This window comes from Bos mutus, chromosome 17, assembly GCF_027580195.1.
Source record: "Bos mutus isolate GX-2022 chromosome 17, NWIPB_WYAK_1.1, whole genome shotgun sequence".
Classification (NCBI taxonomy): Eukaryota; Metazoa; Chordata; class Mammalia; order Artiodactyla; family Bovidae; genus Bos; species Bos mutus.
Window position 1 is genome coordinate 29,218,851 of NC_091633.1, and position 23,414 is coordinate 29,242,264.

At 41.5% G+C, this 23,414-nt stretch overlaps 1 protein-coding gene and 1 non-coding gene across 2 annotated transcripts in view; both read right to left on the minus strand.

Moving 5' to 3' along the window:
- Window positions 1-218: 218 nt before the first annotated feature.
- The window catches only part of CTSO (cathepsin O), a 28,738-nt gene continuing 5,542 nt past the window's right edge, over window positions 219-23,414 (minus strand). Inside the window, exons 3-9 of the mRNA XM_070385573.1 lie at window positions 18,608-18,716; window positions 17,915-18,054; window positions 14,613-14,780; window positions 10,941-11,062; window positions 5,804-5,967; window positions 4,930-5,022; window positions 219-2,141 (exon numbers count right to left, since the gene is read on the minus strand). Of these exons, the coding sequence (XP_070241674.1) occupies window positions 2,107-2,141; window positions 4,930-5,022; window positions 5,804-5,967; window positions 10,941-11,062; window positions 14,613-14,780; window positions 17,915-18,054; window positions 18,608-18,716 (831 nt within the window). The 3' untranslated portion in view covers window positions 219-2,106. The remainder of the gene's footprint in view (window positions 2,142-4,929; window positions 5,023-5,803; window positions 5,968-10,940; window positions 11,063-14,612; window positions 14,781-17,914; window positions 18,055-18,607; window positions 18,717-23,414) is intronic.
- LOC138991549 (U6 spliceosomal RNA) lies at window positions 2,504-2,607 on the minus strand. Its single transcript, XR_011467521.1, has one exon. It is a non-coding gene; the product is annotated as a U6 spliceosomal RNA (small nuclear RNA).

Consider the following 23,414-nt stretch of genomic DNA (forward strand, 5'->3'; position numbering starts at 1 on the left):
TTTTATGTCTCCTCCATTGACAGGAGGGTTCTTTACCACTAGCACCATCTGGGAAGCCCAACATGTCTATAGAGAAAATTAAAAAATCAATATATGGATTCAGAGCTGAGGAAAGTCCTGTGTGAATATAAAACACATTAACACTGTGTTCACAAAATGTAAGTCATACACAAGGACAGAGTCTTCTTAACTCAGAGTCAAATATAGGTTGTTTCATTATTAATTTTATAAAAATCCACAAGAGCTGAAAAGAATGCATCATTCAGTAATTAAAACTATCATTTGTAAAAGAGTATCAGAAAATCATTTACATTTTACAAGAATTAGTACATCATCACAAACTAGGACAATCAAGACATATTCCTTTCTGGTACATTACAATATTAATCAAATAAAATATCAATTTTCATTCTGAAGCATTTCTAAACCTGAGTCAACACATATTCATTTGAAATTGCTTCTGGCTGGTGTAAGGAAAAGAAATAGTGTCCTGTTGTGGATTTTGTTTTTCTAATAAGGAGACTGATAAAGGCCAACCATGAGAGAAAAAAAGAGGATGTCTCAATTGTTTTCAGTGGTTGTTGCTACCTTTACAATTTGCTTCTATTGAGCTTGGAAAGTGACCGTGAATCTTAGAGAGGAAATGCTTAAATATGTAGTATTTGATGCAGTTGTATTAACTCCTATGATACGATTGTACTTATATTCAGTCAGAAGAGCAGCTCTCATGCTCTGCGGTTCTCATACAGCCACACTGACTTAGCAAGAGAGGAGATGACCTCAAGAACCAGGGACGAGCTGAAAGCCCAAAGGATGCACAGAAAAGTAGCTAGGATGGGAGTCTGCAAAAAACAAGCAGAAAACTGGAAAACCACGGGCTGGGGAAGTCACATTTTGGCTAATACAGTCTCAAATTACTGAGACTGAATTTTGAAAGGAGTGGTGCCTCCACACGACAAAGGAGCAGACAGGTGAGGTCCTGACATGGATAAAGCCTTAGAGACAACTGGAGTCAAATGAATGGTTATAAAATAGAAATAGAAGGTAAAAAATGGGACTTCTTTAGCCAGGGAAGCCAGACCATGAGGAAGATTTAAAGTTTCACAGTTGAGAGTAAGAGAAAATGTGAGAAAATATAGGCAGGCCCACTGCTCCTCAATCCAGGGAGAACCAAGGAGGAAATCAAATGTGCTGGAGGGACGTCCCTGGTGGTCCTGTGGTTGAGACTTGGTGTTTCCAAAGCAGGGGCTTCAGGTTTGACCCCTGGTGCCGGAGCTACGGTTCTGCATGCCATGAGGCCAAAAAACCAAAACATAAAACAGAAATAATATTGTAACAAACTCAATGAAGACTTTAAAAATGGTCCACATTAAAAAAAAAAGCACTGAAATCCTACTGATAGTGAAAATCCACAAATAACAATTTGTCTCTCATGCAAGGCTACTTGAGGTTTTCCCATTACATGGTTGCCATATGGGTTACTTAGTTTCAATCAATTGTTTGTCTTAAAAAGTGATTGTCTTTTTAGTTCTTTCTACATGACCTCTGCACAGGTCAAGGGGTGAGCACCATTTTGGGGGGTAAAGCAACTGGCATTTCACAACTCTTATGAAATTCCCTCTGGGAGGCTGGGAACACCCATGTGACAGGCACACGCAGTTCTAGTTGGGCTGTTCTTGTGTGTAGGGGCAGCTGAGGCCGGTGACTGTATCCCAGAAAGGAAAAGGACTGTTTATCCTCTCTTTAATCCTGTTTGAAATATGTCATTAAAAACAAACAAACAACAAACAGAAACAACAATCAAACAAAACCAGATAATAGCTGCTTCAGAATGAAGAGACCTAAAACACTTCCTAATCTGACCTTCCTCCCAGGAGGAAACTGTTCCCAGTCTGCCTCCCAGGCCTTCGTGCTGGTCTTCTTCCTTCTGGCGTGGGCACTTCACCTCTCTCTAAGAGAATTTTCATAGTTTAGTTTCAACATGACCAGGTCCTAGAACTTGTCTTTGTGGGAAGTTGCAAAAGCGTAATGATGAAACGCCAAGAATGAAGTGTCAGATCTCATGAACCTTCAGTTTTGTATTCGACTCTCAATCTGGCAAACATGTTACACGAATACAGCCGAAACAGAATCTGCAATACCTAAGAAAAAAAGGAAATCATTGGTACTACTCTATTTTTTCTTTACATGTTGTTTTTTTAACTAACATGAATGAGTTTATTATGCACCACTATGATTTAACCCTTCATCACTAATTTTTTAAATTTATTTTTAATTGAAGGATAATTGCTGTACAATATTGTACTGGTTTCTTCTACACATCAACATGAATCAGCTATAGGTCTACATATGTCGCTTCCCTCTTGACCATTCCTCCCACCTCCCACTGCTCTAGGTTTTTACAGAGTCCCGGTTTGAGTTCCCTGATGATACAGCAAATTCCCATTGACTATCTATTTTACATATGGTAGTGTATATCTTTCCATGCCACTCTCTCCATTTAAAAAATATGCAACGCTCCACTAATTCGCATGTCATCCTTGCACAGGGGCCATGCTAGTTTTCTCTGTATCGTTCCAATTTTAGTAAATGTGCTGCTCACACTACATGTCTTTTAAATATTAAAACAGTTTTGATTTGGGTTCAGAAAGTTAATATCTACCAAGAAAACAGCTTACTGGTTCTAGTTATCTGTCCATATAAACATGGCAACCTCAAAAGTAGATATCAGCAGAGATTCTTAATGTTTTTATTTCAAGAAACTATTACAAAAACTCAAAACAACTTATTAACTGAACAGATGAATGTATCTGAAATATGGAATGCACTCTATATACTTTAGAGGCAATACAATAATTTATAGGATTATTTTAAATATAACTTAAAACCTTTAAATTCTAACTTTAACAAAATTTCAATCACTCACAAGTGTGCTATGCTTCCTTAGTATGAAAGAGCACAGATCACAATGCCATGGTGGAAGCGATGAAACGTCCTATTTAAAGACTGGATTTGTCTGTGATTAGCTGTGTCTCTAAATTTCTTGGGGCCACAGAATTGCTACCTGCCTTCGTGGTTGTTCATGAGAGTAATGTGATCATATCAGGGATTTAACTTTCAGGAAATACTTTCGGAAAGGATATAATGACTAACCAGGCAGGGTGTGCAGACTTAATTGGGGAATAGAAAGAAATGATTCCAACCACCCTTTGTAGCTGGGGGCTGGGAGAAGTGGGGGCAGGGAACAGAGTCGTGATTGAGGTGAAGATGAACCAGTGTTTGAATCATGTTCCTGCAACTCTCCTTCTAGAACTTTAACAGCAGCCACCCCTCAGCCCTGATGCAGGCATGGCACTCCACAGTCAGAGATAAACTGGAGGTGGCAAGGGTTCAGGAACCACATCAGCCTTCTACCTGCAAAGCCCCTCAGGGATGCTGAAAGGAGAGGCGCGGGCTGGGGTCTGGTGCTCGGGCTGCAACACTCCAGTTACCAGTTAGTGGAACAATGGAGCTGTTGTGACTAGGTTGAATCAAAATATAAGCTCTCAGGGACTTCCCTGGTGGTCCAGTGGTTAAGAATATGCCCTTGCAATGCAGAGGGTTTCGGTTCAATCCCTGGTTGGGGAGCCAAGATCCCATAGGCTGTGGAGCAACTGAGCGTGCATGTCTCAACTACTGAGCCAGTCTGTTCTGGAGTCCGCGCTCTGCAAGTGGAGAAGCCACCCCGTGCTACAGCAAGACAAAGCCCGCAGGCTGAATAGAAGACCCAGCACAACCAAAGTAACATACATATATATATATCTACATATATATATATAGAAGAAGAAGCAAAAAATATATATGCTCTCAAAATTTTCCATAACTCTCTCTCTCTTTTTTTTTTAAACTCAGAATTTATTGTAAGAACTTCAATAAACTGTTCCTCAGCTAAAAACTCTATTTGGTCCTATTCAAGAGGATTGGCTTAAATTAGCATATTTTTTTCATTGCTCTAATTTCTTTGTGGAAAAACTGCATTTGAACTAGAGAACTGTGCTCCAGCTACGGGCAATAGACCACTGTTTCATATTTGAACCACTTCAGTAGCAATGCCAAATCAATTATAAAAACATCTAAAAATGACTAATCATTTTATCATAAATACCACAACCTGGGGTGTACCACAATTTTAAAAAGTTGTATATTTGTTAGAACTAATGAGAAATTAAATAACTGCTCTCATACATAATATAGTTTGGATCAACTCAATTCAGAAAACTTGCTGATTTTCCAGATCAAAAGTTTTAGAATAGGGTTTGAATATAGATTTTTAGAATACATTTAAAATACTTAAATAGCTACTTTAATTTGTTGTTCTTTAACAAAAATGTTGTTATTCAACAAAAAGAGTGTGTCTGGTATTTTCTTAAGCCTCTCAATTTCAGGGAACAGAATTTTTTGCTAGAATTTTATAGGTGGCAAGAGGTATATTAAATCTGAAACAACACTAATGCTCAGATTTTCACTCAGTTTGATACAAAGAAAAAGTGATTCTTGATGATCCTAAGGTAGGCATTATAATACATTAAATAATGGACAGTCATATAGTTATAAAAGGCAAATTTGGAAATTTTTGGAGAAGTTCAGCTTCTTAAGTGGGTTTTTGGAAGTAGTTAACTTTGGTAAATTATTGCTATATCTTATAATGTTCTGCTCATTACATTGGTTTTTACTACAGTCCCTCTTAAAAACATGAATATATGCAGTAGTGTCTTGTTTAAAAAAATACTATTTTATTTTTATCAATTAGTTGAAGGATGACCATTATTACTGTAATAGTGGTTTGAAAACCCTGGATGCACACTGGATGGGACAGGCTTATAATTTTAATCTATTCAGTCTCTTTCTTGACATTGAGCCAGGAATTTTCAATATCAGTTCAAGACTCACCACAAATATTTCCTCCCATTTTCACACGGACATAGCCATCGATGCCCCATGAAGTTCCCCAGGAGTTCCGTACAATCCAGTATGGGATACTTCCTACAAAATATAAATCAGACCCTGGAGAACATAGCTGTGGTGAAAGAATGTTCATTTAAAGCTCTGGTGGCACAGCAGTAAAGAAGCTGCTTGCCAATGCAGGAAATGTAGGAGAAGTGGGTTCGATCCCTGAATCAGGAAGATCCCTTGGAGAAGGAAATGGCAACCCACTCCAGTATTCTTGCCTGGGAAATCTCATGCACAGAGGAGCCTGGTGGGCTATAGTCCATGGGGTCTCAAAGAGTCAGACATGACTGAACACTTCCTGAAAAGTAGAGTGGTTTTAAGAAAACAAATAAACAAACAAAAACTAACCAAATGCTAACAAACTAGCCAAGTAAACTGGGCTGTACGAGTGTCACACTGCAATCAATGGAAAAGGGGTTTGAATTCATTTTGCTTGTTACATTTACTGCATAAAATGAAAACACACATATATACACATTTCCAAGCAATTTGAAAAAAGGAAAGGAAAAGAACTGTTCGATAAGTATGATGAAGTAATAAGCACTTCTCTTTTCCCAGGAATTATCCTAAACATTGCAGATGGAGAATGTCCAATATTTAGATCAAGAATTTAGTGTCATTTTAACATGGCATCTACCAAAAATTGACCAGGGGATCTGCAGGGCATGTATACCTGGAAGTTTAGGGCAAAGCTGTAAAGCTCGTGAGAACTTAGATGTAAGAGGACCAAGGTTCAGCATTTTAAAGGATGGAGTCATGTGTCAAGCTGGAGTTGAAGCTGCAGAGCAATCAGTCACGTCTCACCAGCACTCACCCGTTTTATCAAAGCCCGTTACAAGGACGGCGTGATTTGCTTCTCCACTGGAGCAGTGATGTTGTATAATGCCTCCCAGGTAGTCTTGCCAGCTCATGGCATCTACCACCACTATCAGAGGTCCCAAGGCCAGAAGTGCTTCTGCCATTTTGTCTTCTTGACCACTATCAAAAGAAAAAAAAATTTTGGTTAAGAAGTTTAGTTTCCAAGGTAAAAATATTTTACAAAAGTGATGTATTTCATCTGTATATGGCAAGGAGTAGGTTTGGTGGCAATTATCAAGTTCTAAACAATGGAGGCTGTAAGAAGCCTGGAAGACTGGCAGTCCAGGAGCGCTATGGGGCTCCAGGATACCAGGATCTGGGTTCTTCTTATATGAGGCTTCCGTTCCCAAGATCACTTCCCGATCCAAGAAGGCTGCTAGAGTGCCAGCCATTTCACTCGTATTTCAGACAGTAAGAAGTAGAAAGGGGAGGTGCGACGTCCCTGTCGAGATCCCAGAAGTGATCACACATTCTGCACACATCTGCGTGGGTCTCATTGGCTAGATGTCAGTCCTACAGCCAAGGCTAGTTTTAAGGAAGATGGGAAACTAAATTTTATAGCTGGTTGACAAAGTACCACGCTAAAATATATGGATTCTCTTAATAAGGAGAGTGGAAAGCCTGGATGTGGTGGTATCTCATCACCTCTGCCACACCAAGTAAAAATCAAGAGAACAGACAGCCTAGGTTAGTGAATATCAAATAAAGAAAACTACAGAAAAGAGTTACCCAAAAATGTGGGGGGCGGGGAGTGTAGTTATAGGGCAGGAGGGATGTTAAGATGCCAGGAGAACTAGGGCCAAACTGGGAAGACAGCAGGGCACGCAGTTCTGCTTTCCCACCTGGACCCGAATTGATAAAGTCTGATGTTATATAACATGCAGCCTTCATCAATCTTAAAAGTACATAATTAAACCATTAATTGTATTTTTAAAGGTCAGCTTTGTGGGTGCAGGACACTGAAACCAAGTTACTGCTATTTCGGCCCATTAAGATAGCGTTTGATAGTTTATTGCTGTAGCAAAGCATGGTGGATTAGTGGCTAGAAAGAGTAGATAAGCCCTCATCCTGCCAGCTGGAGACCAGTTTCTATCAAGGGGATATTGTGTCCAAAGATGAGGGAAAAATATGAGTGCCTACCAATGGGATTTGCTGAAATAGAAACCACAAATTCATTCTAAACAATCACTCACATTATCTGTTAAGGAGACAATGTTTTTGGAGATTTACAAGCAGGCATTTCTAATTTTTGCTGCTGTAAAAATAATTGGTTTTCATTAGAGTCAAAATTATAAAATTCTGGAGGAGAACATGATAGGGTATGGGCTTTGAGGTTCCACAGAGTTGGTTCAAATTCCAGTTTCATGCCACAGCCACCGCACCCACCTTCAGAATCAACATAAAGATACAATTATAGGCATAGATTTCATAGCCTGCCTAACCCACAAATTATACCCCAGGTTTATAATAAGCATTGTATCCTTCCCTTATTTCTAAGTTATCTAATAAACTAGTTTTCTTCAGCACAGGTTTTAGTGTATAATGTCTATTTTATTTAAATTTGCGGAATGTTTTCTAATGCAACTGTGACAAACACAATAATCTCCATATTAACCAGAAGACAACTGCCTCCACCTTTTAGAGATAACAAAAGCTATCCAGTAAATTATTCCAGTAAAATCAAAGATCATTTTACAGAGATGGTGTGAGGGAAGGAGAAGGATGAAAGAGAGAAGTTTGAGGGAATTGCAGAAGGTGGTGAACACTATGGGGTCATGGAAACAGTTTAGTTATGATCTCTGCTTGAGGGAGGACCAGGAAAAAGATTTCATAGTTGCTGGAAAACAGGAAATAGGAGGGCATCTGTGTTCTAGATCAGCAGGGAAAGGCTCCAGGGAAAGGCTCCATTTAGCCCCAGAACTGTTGTCATTCATTTTTCAGAAAGGTGTGGGCCAGAAACAAGTTACAATATATTCCAAAAAATATCTTTATTTCCATTTTAGCCCAATATGGAACTACCATCATATTATCAAACCTTGTTCCATGAGCTTAGGATTACTTTCATAGATCAGTAAGAGACAAATCCTGCAGTCTTTAAGAATTCTTCTAAATGTTACTGTCATAAAGATTTGCTGATTAGGGCGAGTCTTACCTGTTACAGACCCTTGATGAGCACATGGATTTACACTTCATCTTCCCTATGGCATCCTAGTTTTTCTGTCCATAGTTATACGTGATAGGTTCTTTCCCTTTTTATTTATTTAGTCATGTTAATATTCTAGTTTGGCTTCTGAAATGTTTTTCCTGAGGTCTGATGCGCAAAAATGCAGGATGCAGCCTGTGTGTGAATGATCATTCTGCTTTAAGGCTAGATTATGCTTTTTGGATTCAGAAGGATTTATATGTAAATATGTATTTTCCGAGTTAGCAGACAATTTTGTGAACTTTTTGGCTGATAGCTATGATCTGGGCTGGTGTTGTCTGGGCATACTAAAAAACTAAGAGAGCATGATGATAAAATAGAAGTCAGGGGAAACTCCTGGGAGATGATGTACACCAACACGGGGGGGGGGGCATCATTTTTGACATGCATATTCTGCCCATCTGCGGAGGTCCCAGTAGGACTGAGGGCTAGGTTACCCCAGGACTAACTTGTTTCCTGAGGACACTCGGCTCTCCGGTTCTGCTTCACACCCTAGTCCTCCCAGCTTCCTGGGATTACTTTCTGTGCATCTGTCTTACGTGGACCTGCTGTTCTCTGCTTCTGTCTCTGACTTTCCAACTTCCTGCCTGGCAATGCCATTCTTTCAGTCTTTCAGGGTAAAATCCTAGAGTACTCCCTGACATTCTCCTCTCTTACCCTCACAAATATCCCTCAATATGCCCTATGGGGCTTTATTCTCCATCCCATCTAAGATGTCTAAGATCATTCTTCCAACACCGCCCCAAGATCATCCCCTGACGACCTCTGTCACCTCACCCCCTACAGTCTAGTGTGTCTCTCCACGACATGACACAACACGACAGGACAGGACAGTCACAGTGGCTTCCTAACTGCTCTTCAGCTATGCCAGACCTGGGTCTGCCACAGGGCCTTTGCACATTCGATCCCTTCTGCCAGGAGCTGTGTTTCCCCAGGTACCTGCAGGGTTAAGTCTTCACTAAATGTTACATCCTCCAGGAACCCCTTCCTGAGACTGCAACCCCCTACCCCTGTTGTTTTCTCTTCACCTCATGGCTGTTTAGTTCTCTTTAAAGCTATTTCATCTAGCAGACCATTCATATTTTTATTTCTTTGGTTTACTGCTTGTCTCTATCACTAAAATATAGTCCAGAGGGCAGAGCTTTTGTCCGCTGTGTTCACTGCCAAATCCCCAGAACCTAAAACAGGGTTCAGTAAATATCTGAATGAATGAATAAATCAAAGGAAGGTATTCTTGCAGAGAGAGTCTAATGTGGTTATTAGCTTGGTGCCGTGTTCTTAGAGTTTAATATTCTGTGCGATGGGGAATGTTCACAGCAGCCTCTGCCTTCTGATCCAAGGACAGATGAATCTTGCAGTCACCTTCACTTTGTCTCTCTCTCTAAAGTAGACTGATGCCCATTATTCTTTTATTTCTTCCTAACTTTCTTAATCTGCGCCTTGTGACAAGGGAGGCCTTGAGTTCTCTCTGATCACATTGTGAACCTCAGGAGGTTCCTGTGCACACACTCACCTTAGACTCTCCAGGAGCCAGCAGCATAGGGGCTCACTTGCTCATTTAGAAAGTATGTGGTCTTCACCCTCAAGGGAGGTGGGGACAACTGTGCTCAGGGGCCCTGCCCATTTATCACGATTCTGTGCATCCTGCCCTTGGGGACTGAGCTGTCACGTGACAGTTGCTCTGGCAGCCGGGAACTGAGGGGACGGTCAGCTCGTCCTCAGACACATGGCTGCTGGTGTGGGTTCCACTTTGTTCAAGGATCCAGAGTCACTCATGATTTCTTTCCGATTCCATGGGGACATGCCATCTAGACCCAGAGATGCTTTTATATTCAGTAAGTAGTAGACCAGTCTGTTACCTTAGCCAAATTTAATTTTTTTTGGCTTTCTCTGTTTCAAAACCCTGTGGAAAGCTTCCTTTATACTTCTAAAAAATGAAGCAAGGAGTTGGATGGCTCTGTTTCTCATCCCTGAGCACCTCTTTTGCACTAAATAAAATGGTCATAATAGTTCTTTAGCTGACTTTGACTGCCATGTGTTTTTAAAGCATTTTTAAATGATTGCTTCCCCTGAACCCACCCCAAGTCATCACGCCCTTCCCATTCCCACACAAGTCCCTTCCTCACCCACCCCCGCATCCCATCACGCCTGCAGGATGAGCTTGTCATCTGCCTTGTTATATACTCTGTCCACTTGCCTCTAAAAGGAAAACTTCATTTTATATTTTTCTTACAGTCGATGACTTGAACAATGTAGGGAAGAGAGAGGGGGTTCAAAAAAGCTTCTTGGTAAGTAAGACTGCTTGACATTAGCTTCAGACTCTACAGAAAGCAAGTTTTTATTATTATTATTAATTCAAGAGTAAGACTGAAATGTGCTAAGGGTAATTGTGACACTGAAACTTGGTAGGAGGTGCTAAGTATCAATTATACCTTAAAATGAATTTAAATGTGTTGATTTAATTGCATTATTTCTGTTGGTAGAGACATGGGAAAAAAGTAGATAATATTTAAGAAACAACATCCATAGACCTCCATGGTGACTGCCAATGCATCTTTCTAATCAAAGTGTTAGTCGCTCAGTTGTGTCTGACTCTGTGTGACCCTATGGACTGTAGCCCACCAAACTCCTCTGTCCATGGAATTCTCTAGGCAAGAATACCGGAGTGGGTGGCCATTCCCTTTTCCAGGGCATCTTCCCCATCCAGAGGTGGAACCCTGGTCTCCTGTATTGCATGTGGATTCTTTATCTGAGCCACCAGGAAATCAAGTGTATTTTAAAACAATTAAAACTATGCAGTAAAGCTGCCAAGCAAGTTATTAATTCCAAGTAGTCAATAGATAACAACTTAAGAAACATAGAGAAAACCACAAGAGAAGGAGACATTTACCTGAAGTCATACGCAGAATAACCTTTGATTGAAGATCCAGAATGTGAGTCGGAAAAGTAACGGCAGAGGCCATTCTGGGCTTGAAATGGGTATTCCGAATCTCTCACCAGCTTGACTTGCAGCTGAAAGAAAATAATCATCCAACGTAATCTATGTCACATGATTGTGTCAAAGATCAAACAGAACTTACTACAAGGAGTCTAAGATTCCAGTTGGTCACAGGTCATTATTGGGTATTCTTTGAGTTATGAAAATCTGAGGTTAAAACTTTAAGTGTTTTTTATTGACAGCCTAGGTAATTAAATTCTGTTTGTCTTTGTCTTTTGCTCCTGTTTTCTCTATATCTCCGGTTCCTGGAACTTCCACTGATTTGATAATAAAGTCTGGTCATCTTTCTCCTGAAGGTTCAAGAGCATAAACATCTTCCTTCTGTAGCTCTGGCTCCGGGTTATCAAGCCCTTTGAGGTCATGCATTATGCTCACAAGTATCCTTCCATCCACTCTCTGTGCCATTCATCTGGCAGTGACTCCAGACACAGCAAACGAAGAAGAGAGGGATGTTCAACTTTGGGAACTCTGTTTGACAGCTTTTCACAGTACAAAGCAGCACCTTCATCGCTGGCTTCACGCCACTGCTGCTGGACCAGGACAGTGTCAGAGGGTGTGTGCTGGGGGAGGTGGGAGGTGGGGAGAGGACCAAGGTGCTGCCCATCTCAGCTACTGACCTGGCAACAGGGTCTCACCTCCCAGGGCTCAGTTCTGCATCTACACAGAGGCCCCCAACCAGCTGACCTCTAATTCCCTTTTAACCTGGGCATTCAGATCAGATCAGCTCAGATCAGTCACTCAGTCATGTCCGACTCTTTGTGATCCCATGAATCGCAGCATGCCAGGCCTCCCTGTCCATCACCAACTCCCGGAGTTCACTCAGACTCATGTCCATCGAGTCAGTGATGCCATCCAGCCATCTTGTCCTCTGTTGTCCCCTTCTCCTCCTGCCCCCAATCCCTCCCAACATCAGAGGCTTTTCCAATGAGTCAACTCTTTGCATGAGGTGGCCAAAGTACGGGAGGTTCAGCTTTAGCATCATTCCTTCCAAAGAAATCTCAGGGCTGATCTCCTTCAGAATGGACTGGTTGGATCTCCTTGCAGTCCAAGGGACTCTCAAGAGTCTTCTCCAACACCACAGTTCAAAAGCATCAATTCTTTGGTGCTCAGCTTTCTTCACAGTCCAACTCTCACATCCATACATGACCACAGGAAAAACCATAGCCTTGACTAGACCAACCTTCGTTGGTAAAGTAATGTCTCTGCTTTTCAATATGCTATCTAGGTTGGTCATAACTTTCCTTCCAAGGAGGAAGCGTCTTTTAATTTCATGGCTGCAGTCATCATCTGTAGTGATTTTGGAGCCCAGAAAAATAAAGTCTGACACTGTTTCCACTGTTTCCCCATCTATTTCCCACGAAGTGATGGGACCGGATGTCATGATCTTCGTTTTCTGAATGTTGAGCTTTCAGCCAACTTTTTCACTCTCCACTTTCACTTTCATCAAGAGGCTTTTTAGTTCCTCTTCACTTTCTGCCATAAGGCTGGTGTCATCTGCATATCTGAGGTGCCTGATATTTGTCCAGGCAATCTTGATTCCAGCTTGTGTTTCTTCCAGTCCAGCGTTTCTCATGATGTACTCTGCATATAAGTTAAATAAGCAGGGTGACAATATACAGCCTTGACATACTCCTTTTCCTATTCAGAACCAGTCTGTTGTTCCATGTCCAGTTCTAACTGTTGCTTCCTGACCTGCATACAAGTTTCTCAAGAGGCAGATCAGGTGGTCTGGTATTCCCATCTCTTGAAGAATTTTCCACAGTTTACTGTGATCCACACAGTCAAAGGCTTTGGCATAGTCAATAAAGCAGAAATACATGTTTTTCTGGAACTCTCTTGCTTTTTCTATGATCCAGCGGATGTTGACAATTTGATCTCTGGTTCCTCTGCCTTTTCTAAAACCAGTTTGAACATCAGGAAGCTCACGGTTCACGTATTGCTGGAGCCTGGCTTGGAGAATTTTAAGCATTACTTTACTAGCGTGTGAGATGAGTGCAATTGTGCAGTAGTTTGAGCATTCTTTGGCATTGCCTTTCTTTGGGATTGGAATGAAAACTGACCTTTTCCAGTCCTGTGGCCACTGCTGAGTTTTCCAAATTTGCTGGCATATTGAGTGCAACACTTTCACAGCATCATCTTTCAGGATTTGAAAGAGCTCAACTGGAATTCCATCACCTCCACTAGCTTTGTTCATAGTATTGCTTTCTAAGGCCCACTTGACTTCACATTCCAGGATGTCTGGCTCTAGGTCAGTGATCACACCATCGTGATTATCTGGGTCGTGAAGATCTTTTTTGTACAGTTCTTCTGTGTATGCTTGCCATCTCTTCTTAATATCTTCTGCTTCTATTAGGTTCATACCATTTCTGTCCTTTATCGAGCTCATCTTTGCATGAAATGTTCCTTTGGTATCTCTGATTTTCTTGAAGAGATCCCTAGTCTTTCCCATTCAGAAGTTCTATGGAAATGAATAACCATACGCTGTCATCTTTAAAAAAAGATGGGTCATCTGCAAAAAAAGCAATTACCAAGTAATATTAGGGAATAAACATAAATATTTTTCTGAACACAGACGGCAGGTAAGATTTTTCACACTTTGGTTTCTCTCTTGATGGCTGACCGGCTGCTGCTGCTAAGTTGCTTTAGTCGTGTCCGACTCTGTGCAACCCCATTGACGGAAGCCCACCAGGCTCCTGTGTCCCTGGGATTCTCCAGGCAAGAACACTGGAGTGGGTTGCCATTTCCTTCTCCAATGCATGAAAGTGAAAAGTGAAAGTGAAGTTGCTCAGTTGTGTCCAACTCTTAGCGACCCCAGGGACTGCAGCACCAGGCTCCTCCATCCATGGGATTTTCCAGGCAAGAGTACTGGAGTGGGGTGCCATTGCCTTCTGCGATGGCTGACCTACACAGAAGCAATTCTTATTTTTTGGGGTGGAGGGCTTAAATAACTGACATTTATTTTCACACAGTTGTGGACACTGGAAGTTCAAGGTCAAGGGGCCAGCAGGGTCAGTGTCTGGTGAGAACTTTCTCTTTGAGGTGCAGATGGCCACCTTCTCAATGTGTCCTCACACGGGAGACAGAGACCCTGCCCTCTTCATTCTCTTCTTCTGTCACAGTCCTATCAAATTAGGGCCCCAGGCTGATGATCTTGTGTGTGCATGCTCAGTTGTTTCAGTCGTGTCCAACTCTGCGATGCTATGGACCATGGCCCGCCAGGTTCCTCTCTCTATGGGATTCTCCAGGCACGAATACTGGAGTAGGTTGTTATTTCCTCCTCCAGCGGATTTTCCCAACCTATGTATTGAACCCACATCTGTGTCTCCTGAATTGCAGGAGGATTCTTTACTGCTAAGCCATCAAGGAAGCCCCTTATGACCTCATTTAACCTCAATAACCTCCTAAAGACCCCTTTTCTAGATATACATAGTCAGATATATGGGAAATCTTTGGATTAATTCAAGCTCTGGTTAGCTACATTTTCAAACTTGAAAATATTATTTAGTAAATGACAGACTGAACACACAGTAAACAAGCAGCTTAAAAGACTGCAGAGCCACTCACCTTATTGAGCCAGTACAAAGCGCTGAGCGGGGATCCTCCGTTGCAGCCGTAGTTGCTGTAAGAACAGTCTATCACCTGCTGAACACTCAGCACCTCCAAGGGCTGCCCTTTTATCGCACACACAGACTCCACTGCACCTACCACGCTGAAAGCCCAGCATCCACCACACTGAGATAGAATGATGACAGAAACAGAGATAGAATGATATTTGTTATCTAACAATGTGCAAATCACGTCCATTGACATCTCTGACAACACAAATGATGAAATCATGTGAGCAGAATCTGAGGCCTACAGAACGTAAATGTCAATCCTGCTGATTTTCAATTAAATTCTCTTAGAAGCATCAAAATATACTATTTATTAAAGGTAAATTGGTAGTATCACTATTGCAAGTTAGACACTGCAAAATAAAAGTGAACTTTAGAGATTAGGAAAACACTTGGACTGACGTTCTTTTTAGAAAAACAAGTCAGCACAAACATAGGTAACTGACTTGTAGTTGCCAAGGGAGGAGGGGGTGGGGGAGGGGTGGACAGGGAACTTGGGATTAACAGATGCAAACTATTACTTATAGGATGGATAACCAACAAGTTCCTCCTGTACAGTACATGGAGCTATATTCAATATCCTGTGATTAAACCATTATGGAAAAAATATGAAAAAGTGTGTGTGTGCTTCTCCCCTGACACTCTGCTCTGCCCTCCAACACCTCCCCTCCAAGGGCAGAAGGCAGGGAAAAGGTGAGCAGAGCAGGGGTGCATGGTACATATTTGTTCCCATTAACAGACAAGCACAGGACATGGATGAATGACTTGTTAGCTCAACAGGATTATGACCGCACAGGTAATGTCCTAATTATAGGAACCCACAGTAATCGTTCCTCATTGAAATACTCGCTAACAATCTTTCTGACTCTGGGTCTCTTAACTTGCTTTTATTGGCTAAACTAAATGGCAACCCACTCCAGTGTTCTTGCCTGGAGAATCCCAGGGATGGGGGAGCCTTGTGGGCTGCCGTCTATGGGGTTGCACAGAGTCGGACACGACTGATGCGACTTAGCAGCAGTAGCAGCAGAACAAAGGAATGAAAGGAATGGAATCAAGAATTTCACATAAGAAAGAAGAATCGCAGGAAAGGTAGAGATGAGAGTGGGACTTGAAACTGGGTGGAACCATCTTAATCCTGGGACCAGGTGCTGCGGGCGGAGAAGGCAATGGCAACCCACTCCAGTACTCTTGCCTGGAAAATTCCATGGATGGAGGAGCCTGGTGGGCTGCAGTCCGTGGGGTCGCGAAGAGTCAGACACGACTGAGTGACTTCACTTTCGCTTTTCACTTTCATGCATTGGAGAAGGAAATGGCAACCTACTCCAGTGTTCTTGCCTGGAGAATCCCAGGGATGGGAGATCCTGGTGGGCTGCCGTCTATGGGGTCACACAGAGTCGGACATGACTGAAGTAACTTAGCAGCAGCAGCAGGTGCTGAAGGAAAGAGAGGAAGGGCAGCTGGTGGTCCTTGTGGAGTGAAGTTCTGAGGGATCTCATGTGGCCTACATCTCTAGCTCCAGGGCATGTGGAGAGTACAGCATTCACTAAGGGATGCTACTGCAGGCTCTGCACTCCTTGAGAAAGGTAAATGCAGGTTGCTTCAGGTCACCCACCTACTGCTGCTCCAAGAGGGTGGTGGCTGCTCCAAAACATCTTTCCTTTAGTACAAAGATTCCTAAATGAAAGTTCTACTTTAAGACACCATAAGCTCTTCCTGGATAGATTGGGTTTCAGACTGCATCACTCTTCATTAGAACCCAGTAATAAAGCACATGATATGGTGGTAATTTCTATCCACAACCACAAATACAGAATCTGAGAAACAAAAAGGATCTCATCTTAATGCAATGGTCACTGGGGAACTGTTGGATCCAAAATGCTGGTCTTACAAGAGGACACTGAATGACCTGTTGAGGTTCCCACTGCAGACACACTGAGACCACATCCCTGTAGGGATCAACTTTTCCTGGTGAGCTGCCATCCCTGTGCCTGGCAGGGGTGCAGGGCACACGCACCTGTTCTCGAATGTGTGCTGGCAAGATGGCTCACTGTGGGCCATGAGCACCCCACCAACATCTGGGGTTCTGCTTTCCCTCTGATTCCAGATATCTTCACAGGCACACTCAGGACTTCTGCAAGGTAAATGGCTGCATTTTTTAAATTTATCTTTTCATTGAGTATAGTTGATTTACATATAGTATTAACTTCTGCTGTATAGCAAAGTGAGTCAGTTATACATAAACACACACATTCTTTTTTCATATTCTTTTCCATTCTGGTTTATCACAGGATATTGAACATAGTTTCCTGTGTTGTACAGTAGGACTTAGTTGTTTATCCATTTTATATGTAATAGTTTGCATGTGCTAACGCCAAACTCTCACTACATCCCCTTATACCCCTCCTCCCTGGCAAGAGGAAGTCTGTTCTGTGTGTTGTGAGTCTGTTTCTGTTTTGTAGATAAGTTCGTGTCATATCTTAGATTCCACATATAAGTGATATCACATGGTGGTTAATGGTTGCATTTACTGAAGGACTTACACATTTCTTTACCATTTAACACCAGTAAAACTGTGCTGTTACTTTTACTACTTTCTTGTTCTTTTTCTTTTTTTTTAATGTGTCATGAATTTTTAGTGCGAAGTCTTAACCTCATTTCTCCTACAATCCCTTTAATTTCCATTTTATGATTTTGCACAGTTGGTAATTTCCAGGAACGTCTATGTCATATCAAAGCAGATCTGACAGCTTTTTTAAGGACCACAGATAAAACGTGTGTGATTGTGCAGGGGAGAGCTGGGGGCAGGGCTGGGGGCAGGGTCTCTGAGGGAGCTCAAGGGATAGACCCAAGGGTTCAGGGAGGGACCAGGCACCTGATTTCAAGTTGTTTCCCTTCGGAGCTACTTAACTTGGTCAAGTTCACCTTCTTGAGCCTTCCACCCTCTGTTCTGCAGAGTCCTGGGAACTGTGACACTGGGCAGCAGCCCCAAGTCTGTGTGCCGAGTGGGGGCCAGGCAGGCAGGGAGGGACACCCGCAGAGCTCAGCCCCCGAGTGAAGCTGGGCCTAACAGCGCCTCCCTCTCCAGGGTTGGGGGTGGTCTCCTGTTCTCATCATTTTGTGATGATTGAGGTGTGAATTTACCTACTGAAAGGATGGTTCCATCACAAGTTTGATTGAACTTGATCCCAAAAGTGACTCCCATCCTAAAGTGATTAAAAAGAAAAAAGAAAAAACAAAAAACCTAAGACATACCGTCTTCTGGTTTCTCACTTGGGTGACGACATGCTTATCCCTCCAGTCAAATCTTAACGGCAAAGACAGGTTGGAGATGGATGTGTACTCTTCTGCCGGAAATCGGGGAAACCTGGAAGGGCTGCTTCTTAAATAAATAGCTGAGAACACATACAAGATGAAAGGACAACCAACATTATATTACAGGGATTCCTTTCAGAGGGATGTTTCAACAGAAACAGTGGAGCTTCTGATAAAGTCTGCCTTTTATTCTTTCCCATAATTGGAATGGAGTAGACAAAAGCTATAAAGATGAGAATTCTTCCAATAGGGCTGGGTTGTCACATGAAATGGTTTGACAGAAGCAGGCCAATAAAAAATGAGTATAATTGACATCATCTGTTTTATCATAACCAGGGGGGTCTTGAACAGAAATAGCATAGAAAACTGGAGGAGGGATGAGTTGCTATTCCTCAGAGCCACAGGAAAATGTCTGCATTGGAAGTATTTAGTTCTTAAGTGATTATTAGAAGAAAGTGGCCATGAACTTATTTCTCCAACTGTCAGCACCAGGTACTTGCTTGACACTTTTAAGCATTTAATTACTGTTAACTATTACTCAGTTTACTAACTTCACAACTAAAGATTCTCAAAACTTAAGGAAAAAAAATTAAAATCAGGAAACTAATCAGCTAATAACCCCAGAGCCCATACCTTTAAACTCTTCAGGAAACAAATATGAAAACTGGTTTATTCCATAGACGGCAGTGGAGTTTTCATGAGGAAATAAAGAATTCAAGTATCGCTGTCTATTAAGACTTTCCTAGGAGAAGAAAAAAAAAAAACATACTAATTTCTATCACCTATGTTAACTTTCTGGAGCAATGTGCATATAACTGACTTAGAAATAGTTTTCAGATGCAAAAGTAAAAGCTTTATTTATTTCCTGTGGATCACAATGAAAGGTTATCTAAGATAATAGATTAGATTTAGAAATGTTTTGCATTAAAAATACTATCTGACTTCAGGAATAATTTCTGAGGCTGGGAAAGGAATGTCTTATCCATTTATAATTCCTCTTTACCAAGCATTTTGAAAGCACTAAATATGCTTATTTAACATAGTGGAAAAAAGAAAATAAATTGCAAATAAATACCAGACACTAGTAGGAATGTAACCAGTAAGTACTTATGTGATCTTTATCTTTGTCTTAGCACAATGAATGAAGCATGAAAAAAGGAATAAATAACTAATGGATAAATCAGTGTAGTTCTATCTGGGCTTTACAGAGATCTCTATTTCATTTGGGTAAAAGGCTTTGGGAAAGAGATTCAATCCTGGAAATGTCCCAAGAAGATGGCTCGGTTTGTCTGTCTGAAGAGAAAATTAGATCCTTGTTTACAGATTCCTCCACTTTGAATTTTGTGATGTTAGGCTCATCTTTTACACAAACAAGCTTCAATTTGCTAGTACTAACCAACTCTGAAAAGCAGAGACATTACTTTGCCAACAAAGGTCCGTCTAGTCAAGGCTATGGTTTTTCCAGTGGTCATGTATGGATGTGAGAGTTGGACTGTGAAGAAGACTGAGCGCTGAAGAATTGATGCTTTTGAACTGTGGTGTTGGAGAAGACTCGAGAGTCCCTTGTACTGCACGGAGATCCAACCAGTCCATTCTAAAGGAGATCAGCCCTGGGTGTTCATTGGAAGGAATGATGCTAAAGCTGAAACTCCAGTACTTTGGCCACCTCATGAGAAGAGTTGACTCATTGGAAAAAACTCTGATGCTGAGAGGGATTGGGGGCAGGAGGAAGAGGGGACGACAGAGGATGAGATGGCTGGATGGCATCACCGACTCAGTGGACGTGAGTTTGAGTGAACTCTTAGAGATGGTGATGGACAGGGAGGCCTGGCGTGCTGTGATTCATGCGGTCACAAAGAGTCGGACACGACTGAGCGACTGAACCGAACTTAACTGAACCAACCCTGTGGAGTAAATACAACTTCAGGAGACCACCATTCATTAAGTCTCTATCTTCAGCTACTCTAAACTTGCTTGTTCACTTATATGCTTATTGTGTGTCTGTCTCATAAACCTATAAGCAAAATGAGGGCCAGGCTGGTCTTATTTATCACTGTTTTCGCCTCACTGAGCACATGCCTGGCACACAACAGATGCTTAATTAGCACTTTTTGTTGAATAACGCATAATTATATTTTATATATATCATGCCCTTGATAGCTCTAAGCTATGTTTTTTTACATATGTATATATAATTATTTTTCAGACTGTTTTCCATTATGGGTTATTACAAGATAATGGATATAGTTCCCTGTGCTATACAAACTTTTTGGTTATCAGTTTTATATACAGTAGTGTATATCATTAATTCAAAATTCCTAATTTATACCTCCCCCAACCCCATTCCCTTTGGAAACCATAAATTTGGTTCCTATGTCTGTGAGTCTATTTCTGGCTTATATATAAGTTCATTTGTACCATTTTTTAGGTTTCACAAATAAGTGATATGGGTATTTGTCTTTCAATGTCCGACTTTCTTCACTTAGTATGATAATCTCTAGGGTCATTCTTGTTGCCACAAATGGCATAAGCTGTTTATTTTTAAGCAAATTATTCCTGGGATTTATCATGATTGTATTTTCCTTACTGAGCATACGTGGAAAGATTGCTAATCTATGAAATTATCAACAGTTATCGAGTTTCAGGCATTCAAAAGATAATCTTGATGAAGCAAGGCTTTGAATTTAATTTGGGAAGAAGATGTATACATCTAAAAATAGAACTGAACTACAAAGTGAGTGTGTGACAAATATAAGCCAGTGACTGTAAACTGCTGAGCATTTCAGAGGGTTCCTTGGTCCTAAAGGCATCTCCTGGACTTCACTGTGAGTTGGAGGGATGATGGAGGTCCTGAGGGTGTAGGACCTTTATGGATGCACAGCAAAGTACATGGCAGCCACGAGGGTGGGCCTCACAGACAGACTGCAGCGAGGAGGCCCAGCTTCCTACAACCTGGCCCATGACCAAGCACTCAGGTGTCCTACTAGGGGAAGGGGGTCCCCTGAAGGTTGGTTTGTGATTAATGCATCCCCACGGCTTCCTAACTCTGCCCTGGCCTGCAAGGTGTCCAGGGCACATCCCCCAGGCCCTTTTCCCCCCTTCTCTCAGCTTAGAGCTTTGCTCTAGTCAGATGCTCTCCCTGAGCCCCTCTCTGCACTTTCTCAGTCCTGACTCCTGTGATAAAGAAAAAGAAAAAAAGAGAAGACACATAAATCACCACTATTGAGAATGAAAGAAGGGCCACAAAGATGCTTCAGGCACATATTTTAAGCACTTGAGGCCAACAAGTTTGATAACCTATGCAAAATGGACAACTCCCAAGAAAGACATACATCACCAAATCTGGATACAACAAAAATAGAGAATTTGAACAACTTTTTATCAACTAAAGTCATTAAATTCCTAACTGAAAATCATCCCACAAAGAAAACCCCAGACCCGGATGGCTTCACTGGTGAATTCCATGTAACTAAAAAAGAAATGCCAATACCAATTGTACACACACATTCATGGGAACCCCTTGCAACTGGTTATATAAGGCCTGATTCCAAAACCAGACAAGAAACACCTCATGGCAAGAGAAATATACACCAATAGCCCTCATGACTGTAGATGTAAAATCCTTAAAAAAAAAAAAAATCAGCAAATCAAATTCAAAAATTTATAAGACAATAGATCATGACCAAGTGAGGTTCATTAAATAAAAATAGGAAAACCATATGATATTTTCAATAGATGTGGAAAAAGCACTTGGCATAATTCATAATCCTTTCATAAGGACTCTCAGCAGTGAATGAAAGGAAACTTGATCAACCTGACGGGAGGAATTGATGAAATGCCTACTTTGACCAGAGGCCAACTTCTAACAGAATCCATTTGGGTCTTATTCCCCACTGAATCAATCAGAAAACCTAGACCATTTCATTATCAAGTACAAATTGGCACCTGCCACAGGTGCTTGCCATCTTCCTCTACAAGGATTAAATCATGTGCTGTTGCAGCTGCTGACCTTCAATACCCGCTGAAATAAGTTCTGTGTGAAGATCAGAAATGATATGCCCTGTTCTCAAGGAAAAGTTGGCAGGACAGTTCTTCGACAGGTATCTTCAGGAGCCGATTTTATGAGCCCAATTCTTGCATCTCCTACATGATGACATCTGCTCCTCATGATTAGCAGAAACCTTCTGCAAAAAAATATGTGCTTGATTGCATGTACTCCCTTTTCACTAAAATTACATATATACTGAACTCCCCTGCTACCTCTTTGGAGCAGTTTCTCAAAGCTATCTAAGATGCAGTCTCCCATACTATAGTTCTCATTTTGCCCCAAACAAAACTTAACTTGCGACTCTTATATTGTTTTTTTTTTTTTTTTTTTAAGTCAGTACATTATATATGTGTCAGTCGTGTCTGACTCTTTGCGACCCCATGGACTGTAGCCTACCAGGGTCCTCTGTCCATGGGATTTCCAGGCAAGAATACTGGGGTGTGTTGCCATTTCCTTCTCCAGGGGATCTTCCCAACCCAGGGATCGAACCCAGGTCTCCCGCATTGTGGGCAGACACTTTACCATCTGAGCCACCAGGGAAGCCCACATTATATATAGTAAATATTAAAGTACTAGATAAATAGATGGACAGATGAACAAATGAATGAATAAATTTTGAGCCAAGATTTCAAGTTTCTGGTATATTTTAATTTTGGCAGTATATGCATTAGGCTAGAACCATTAGAAATTACCACCTGAACAAGAGTCTCTTACATCAATTTCACCCTCTTAATGTTTCAGTTAGATGAAAATTGTGGTTTAAAGTGTTCTGGATAAAGTTTATTTGGAGAAAATAATCCAGATCTTCAAGGGCTGTTAATAGCAAACGTCTGTGGCTCATTCTTTAGGATCATTCATCGTAAAATGATCTATTTAAAGAAACATGCCTCCAAGTATGCATAATTTAATTTAATTTTTTAAAACTGGCACATGTATCATTAACGTAAGCATTTTAAACGTGAAGCTTCTGAAATTGTAGGCAAAATCACATGTGCACTGGCATATAAACATTATTCTGAAGTGAGTACATACAACTATCATTGGTTCCTTTAATGGGTTTGTAGCCCCAAAGTGGTCAGGAGACCAGCTGCTCTTGGTCAAATAGGGATCATGAGTAAAGGTCAGTGCACAGCTGGGTTCCAGCCTGAGGAACAGGCCAAAACAAGAGCAGGGGCTTCCTGAGCACCAGAAGCTTCTAAGGAGTGAAAAGGTGGGGGCTGGGTGCTGTTTCCCCCTTTCCCGGTCAGTTATCCTGAGAGGCATCCCATAATCATGCTAGGAGGGGCCTGGTCTTCACCCAACAGTGACTGAATGACAGTTTGTGAGCAAGGATCACAGATGCCACCTAACTTCTACTCATGGAATATTCAAATTTAGGAAAACAGGTAAGGC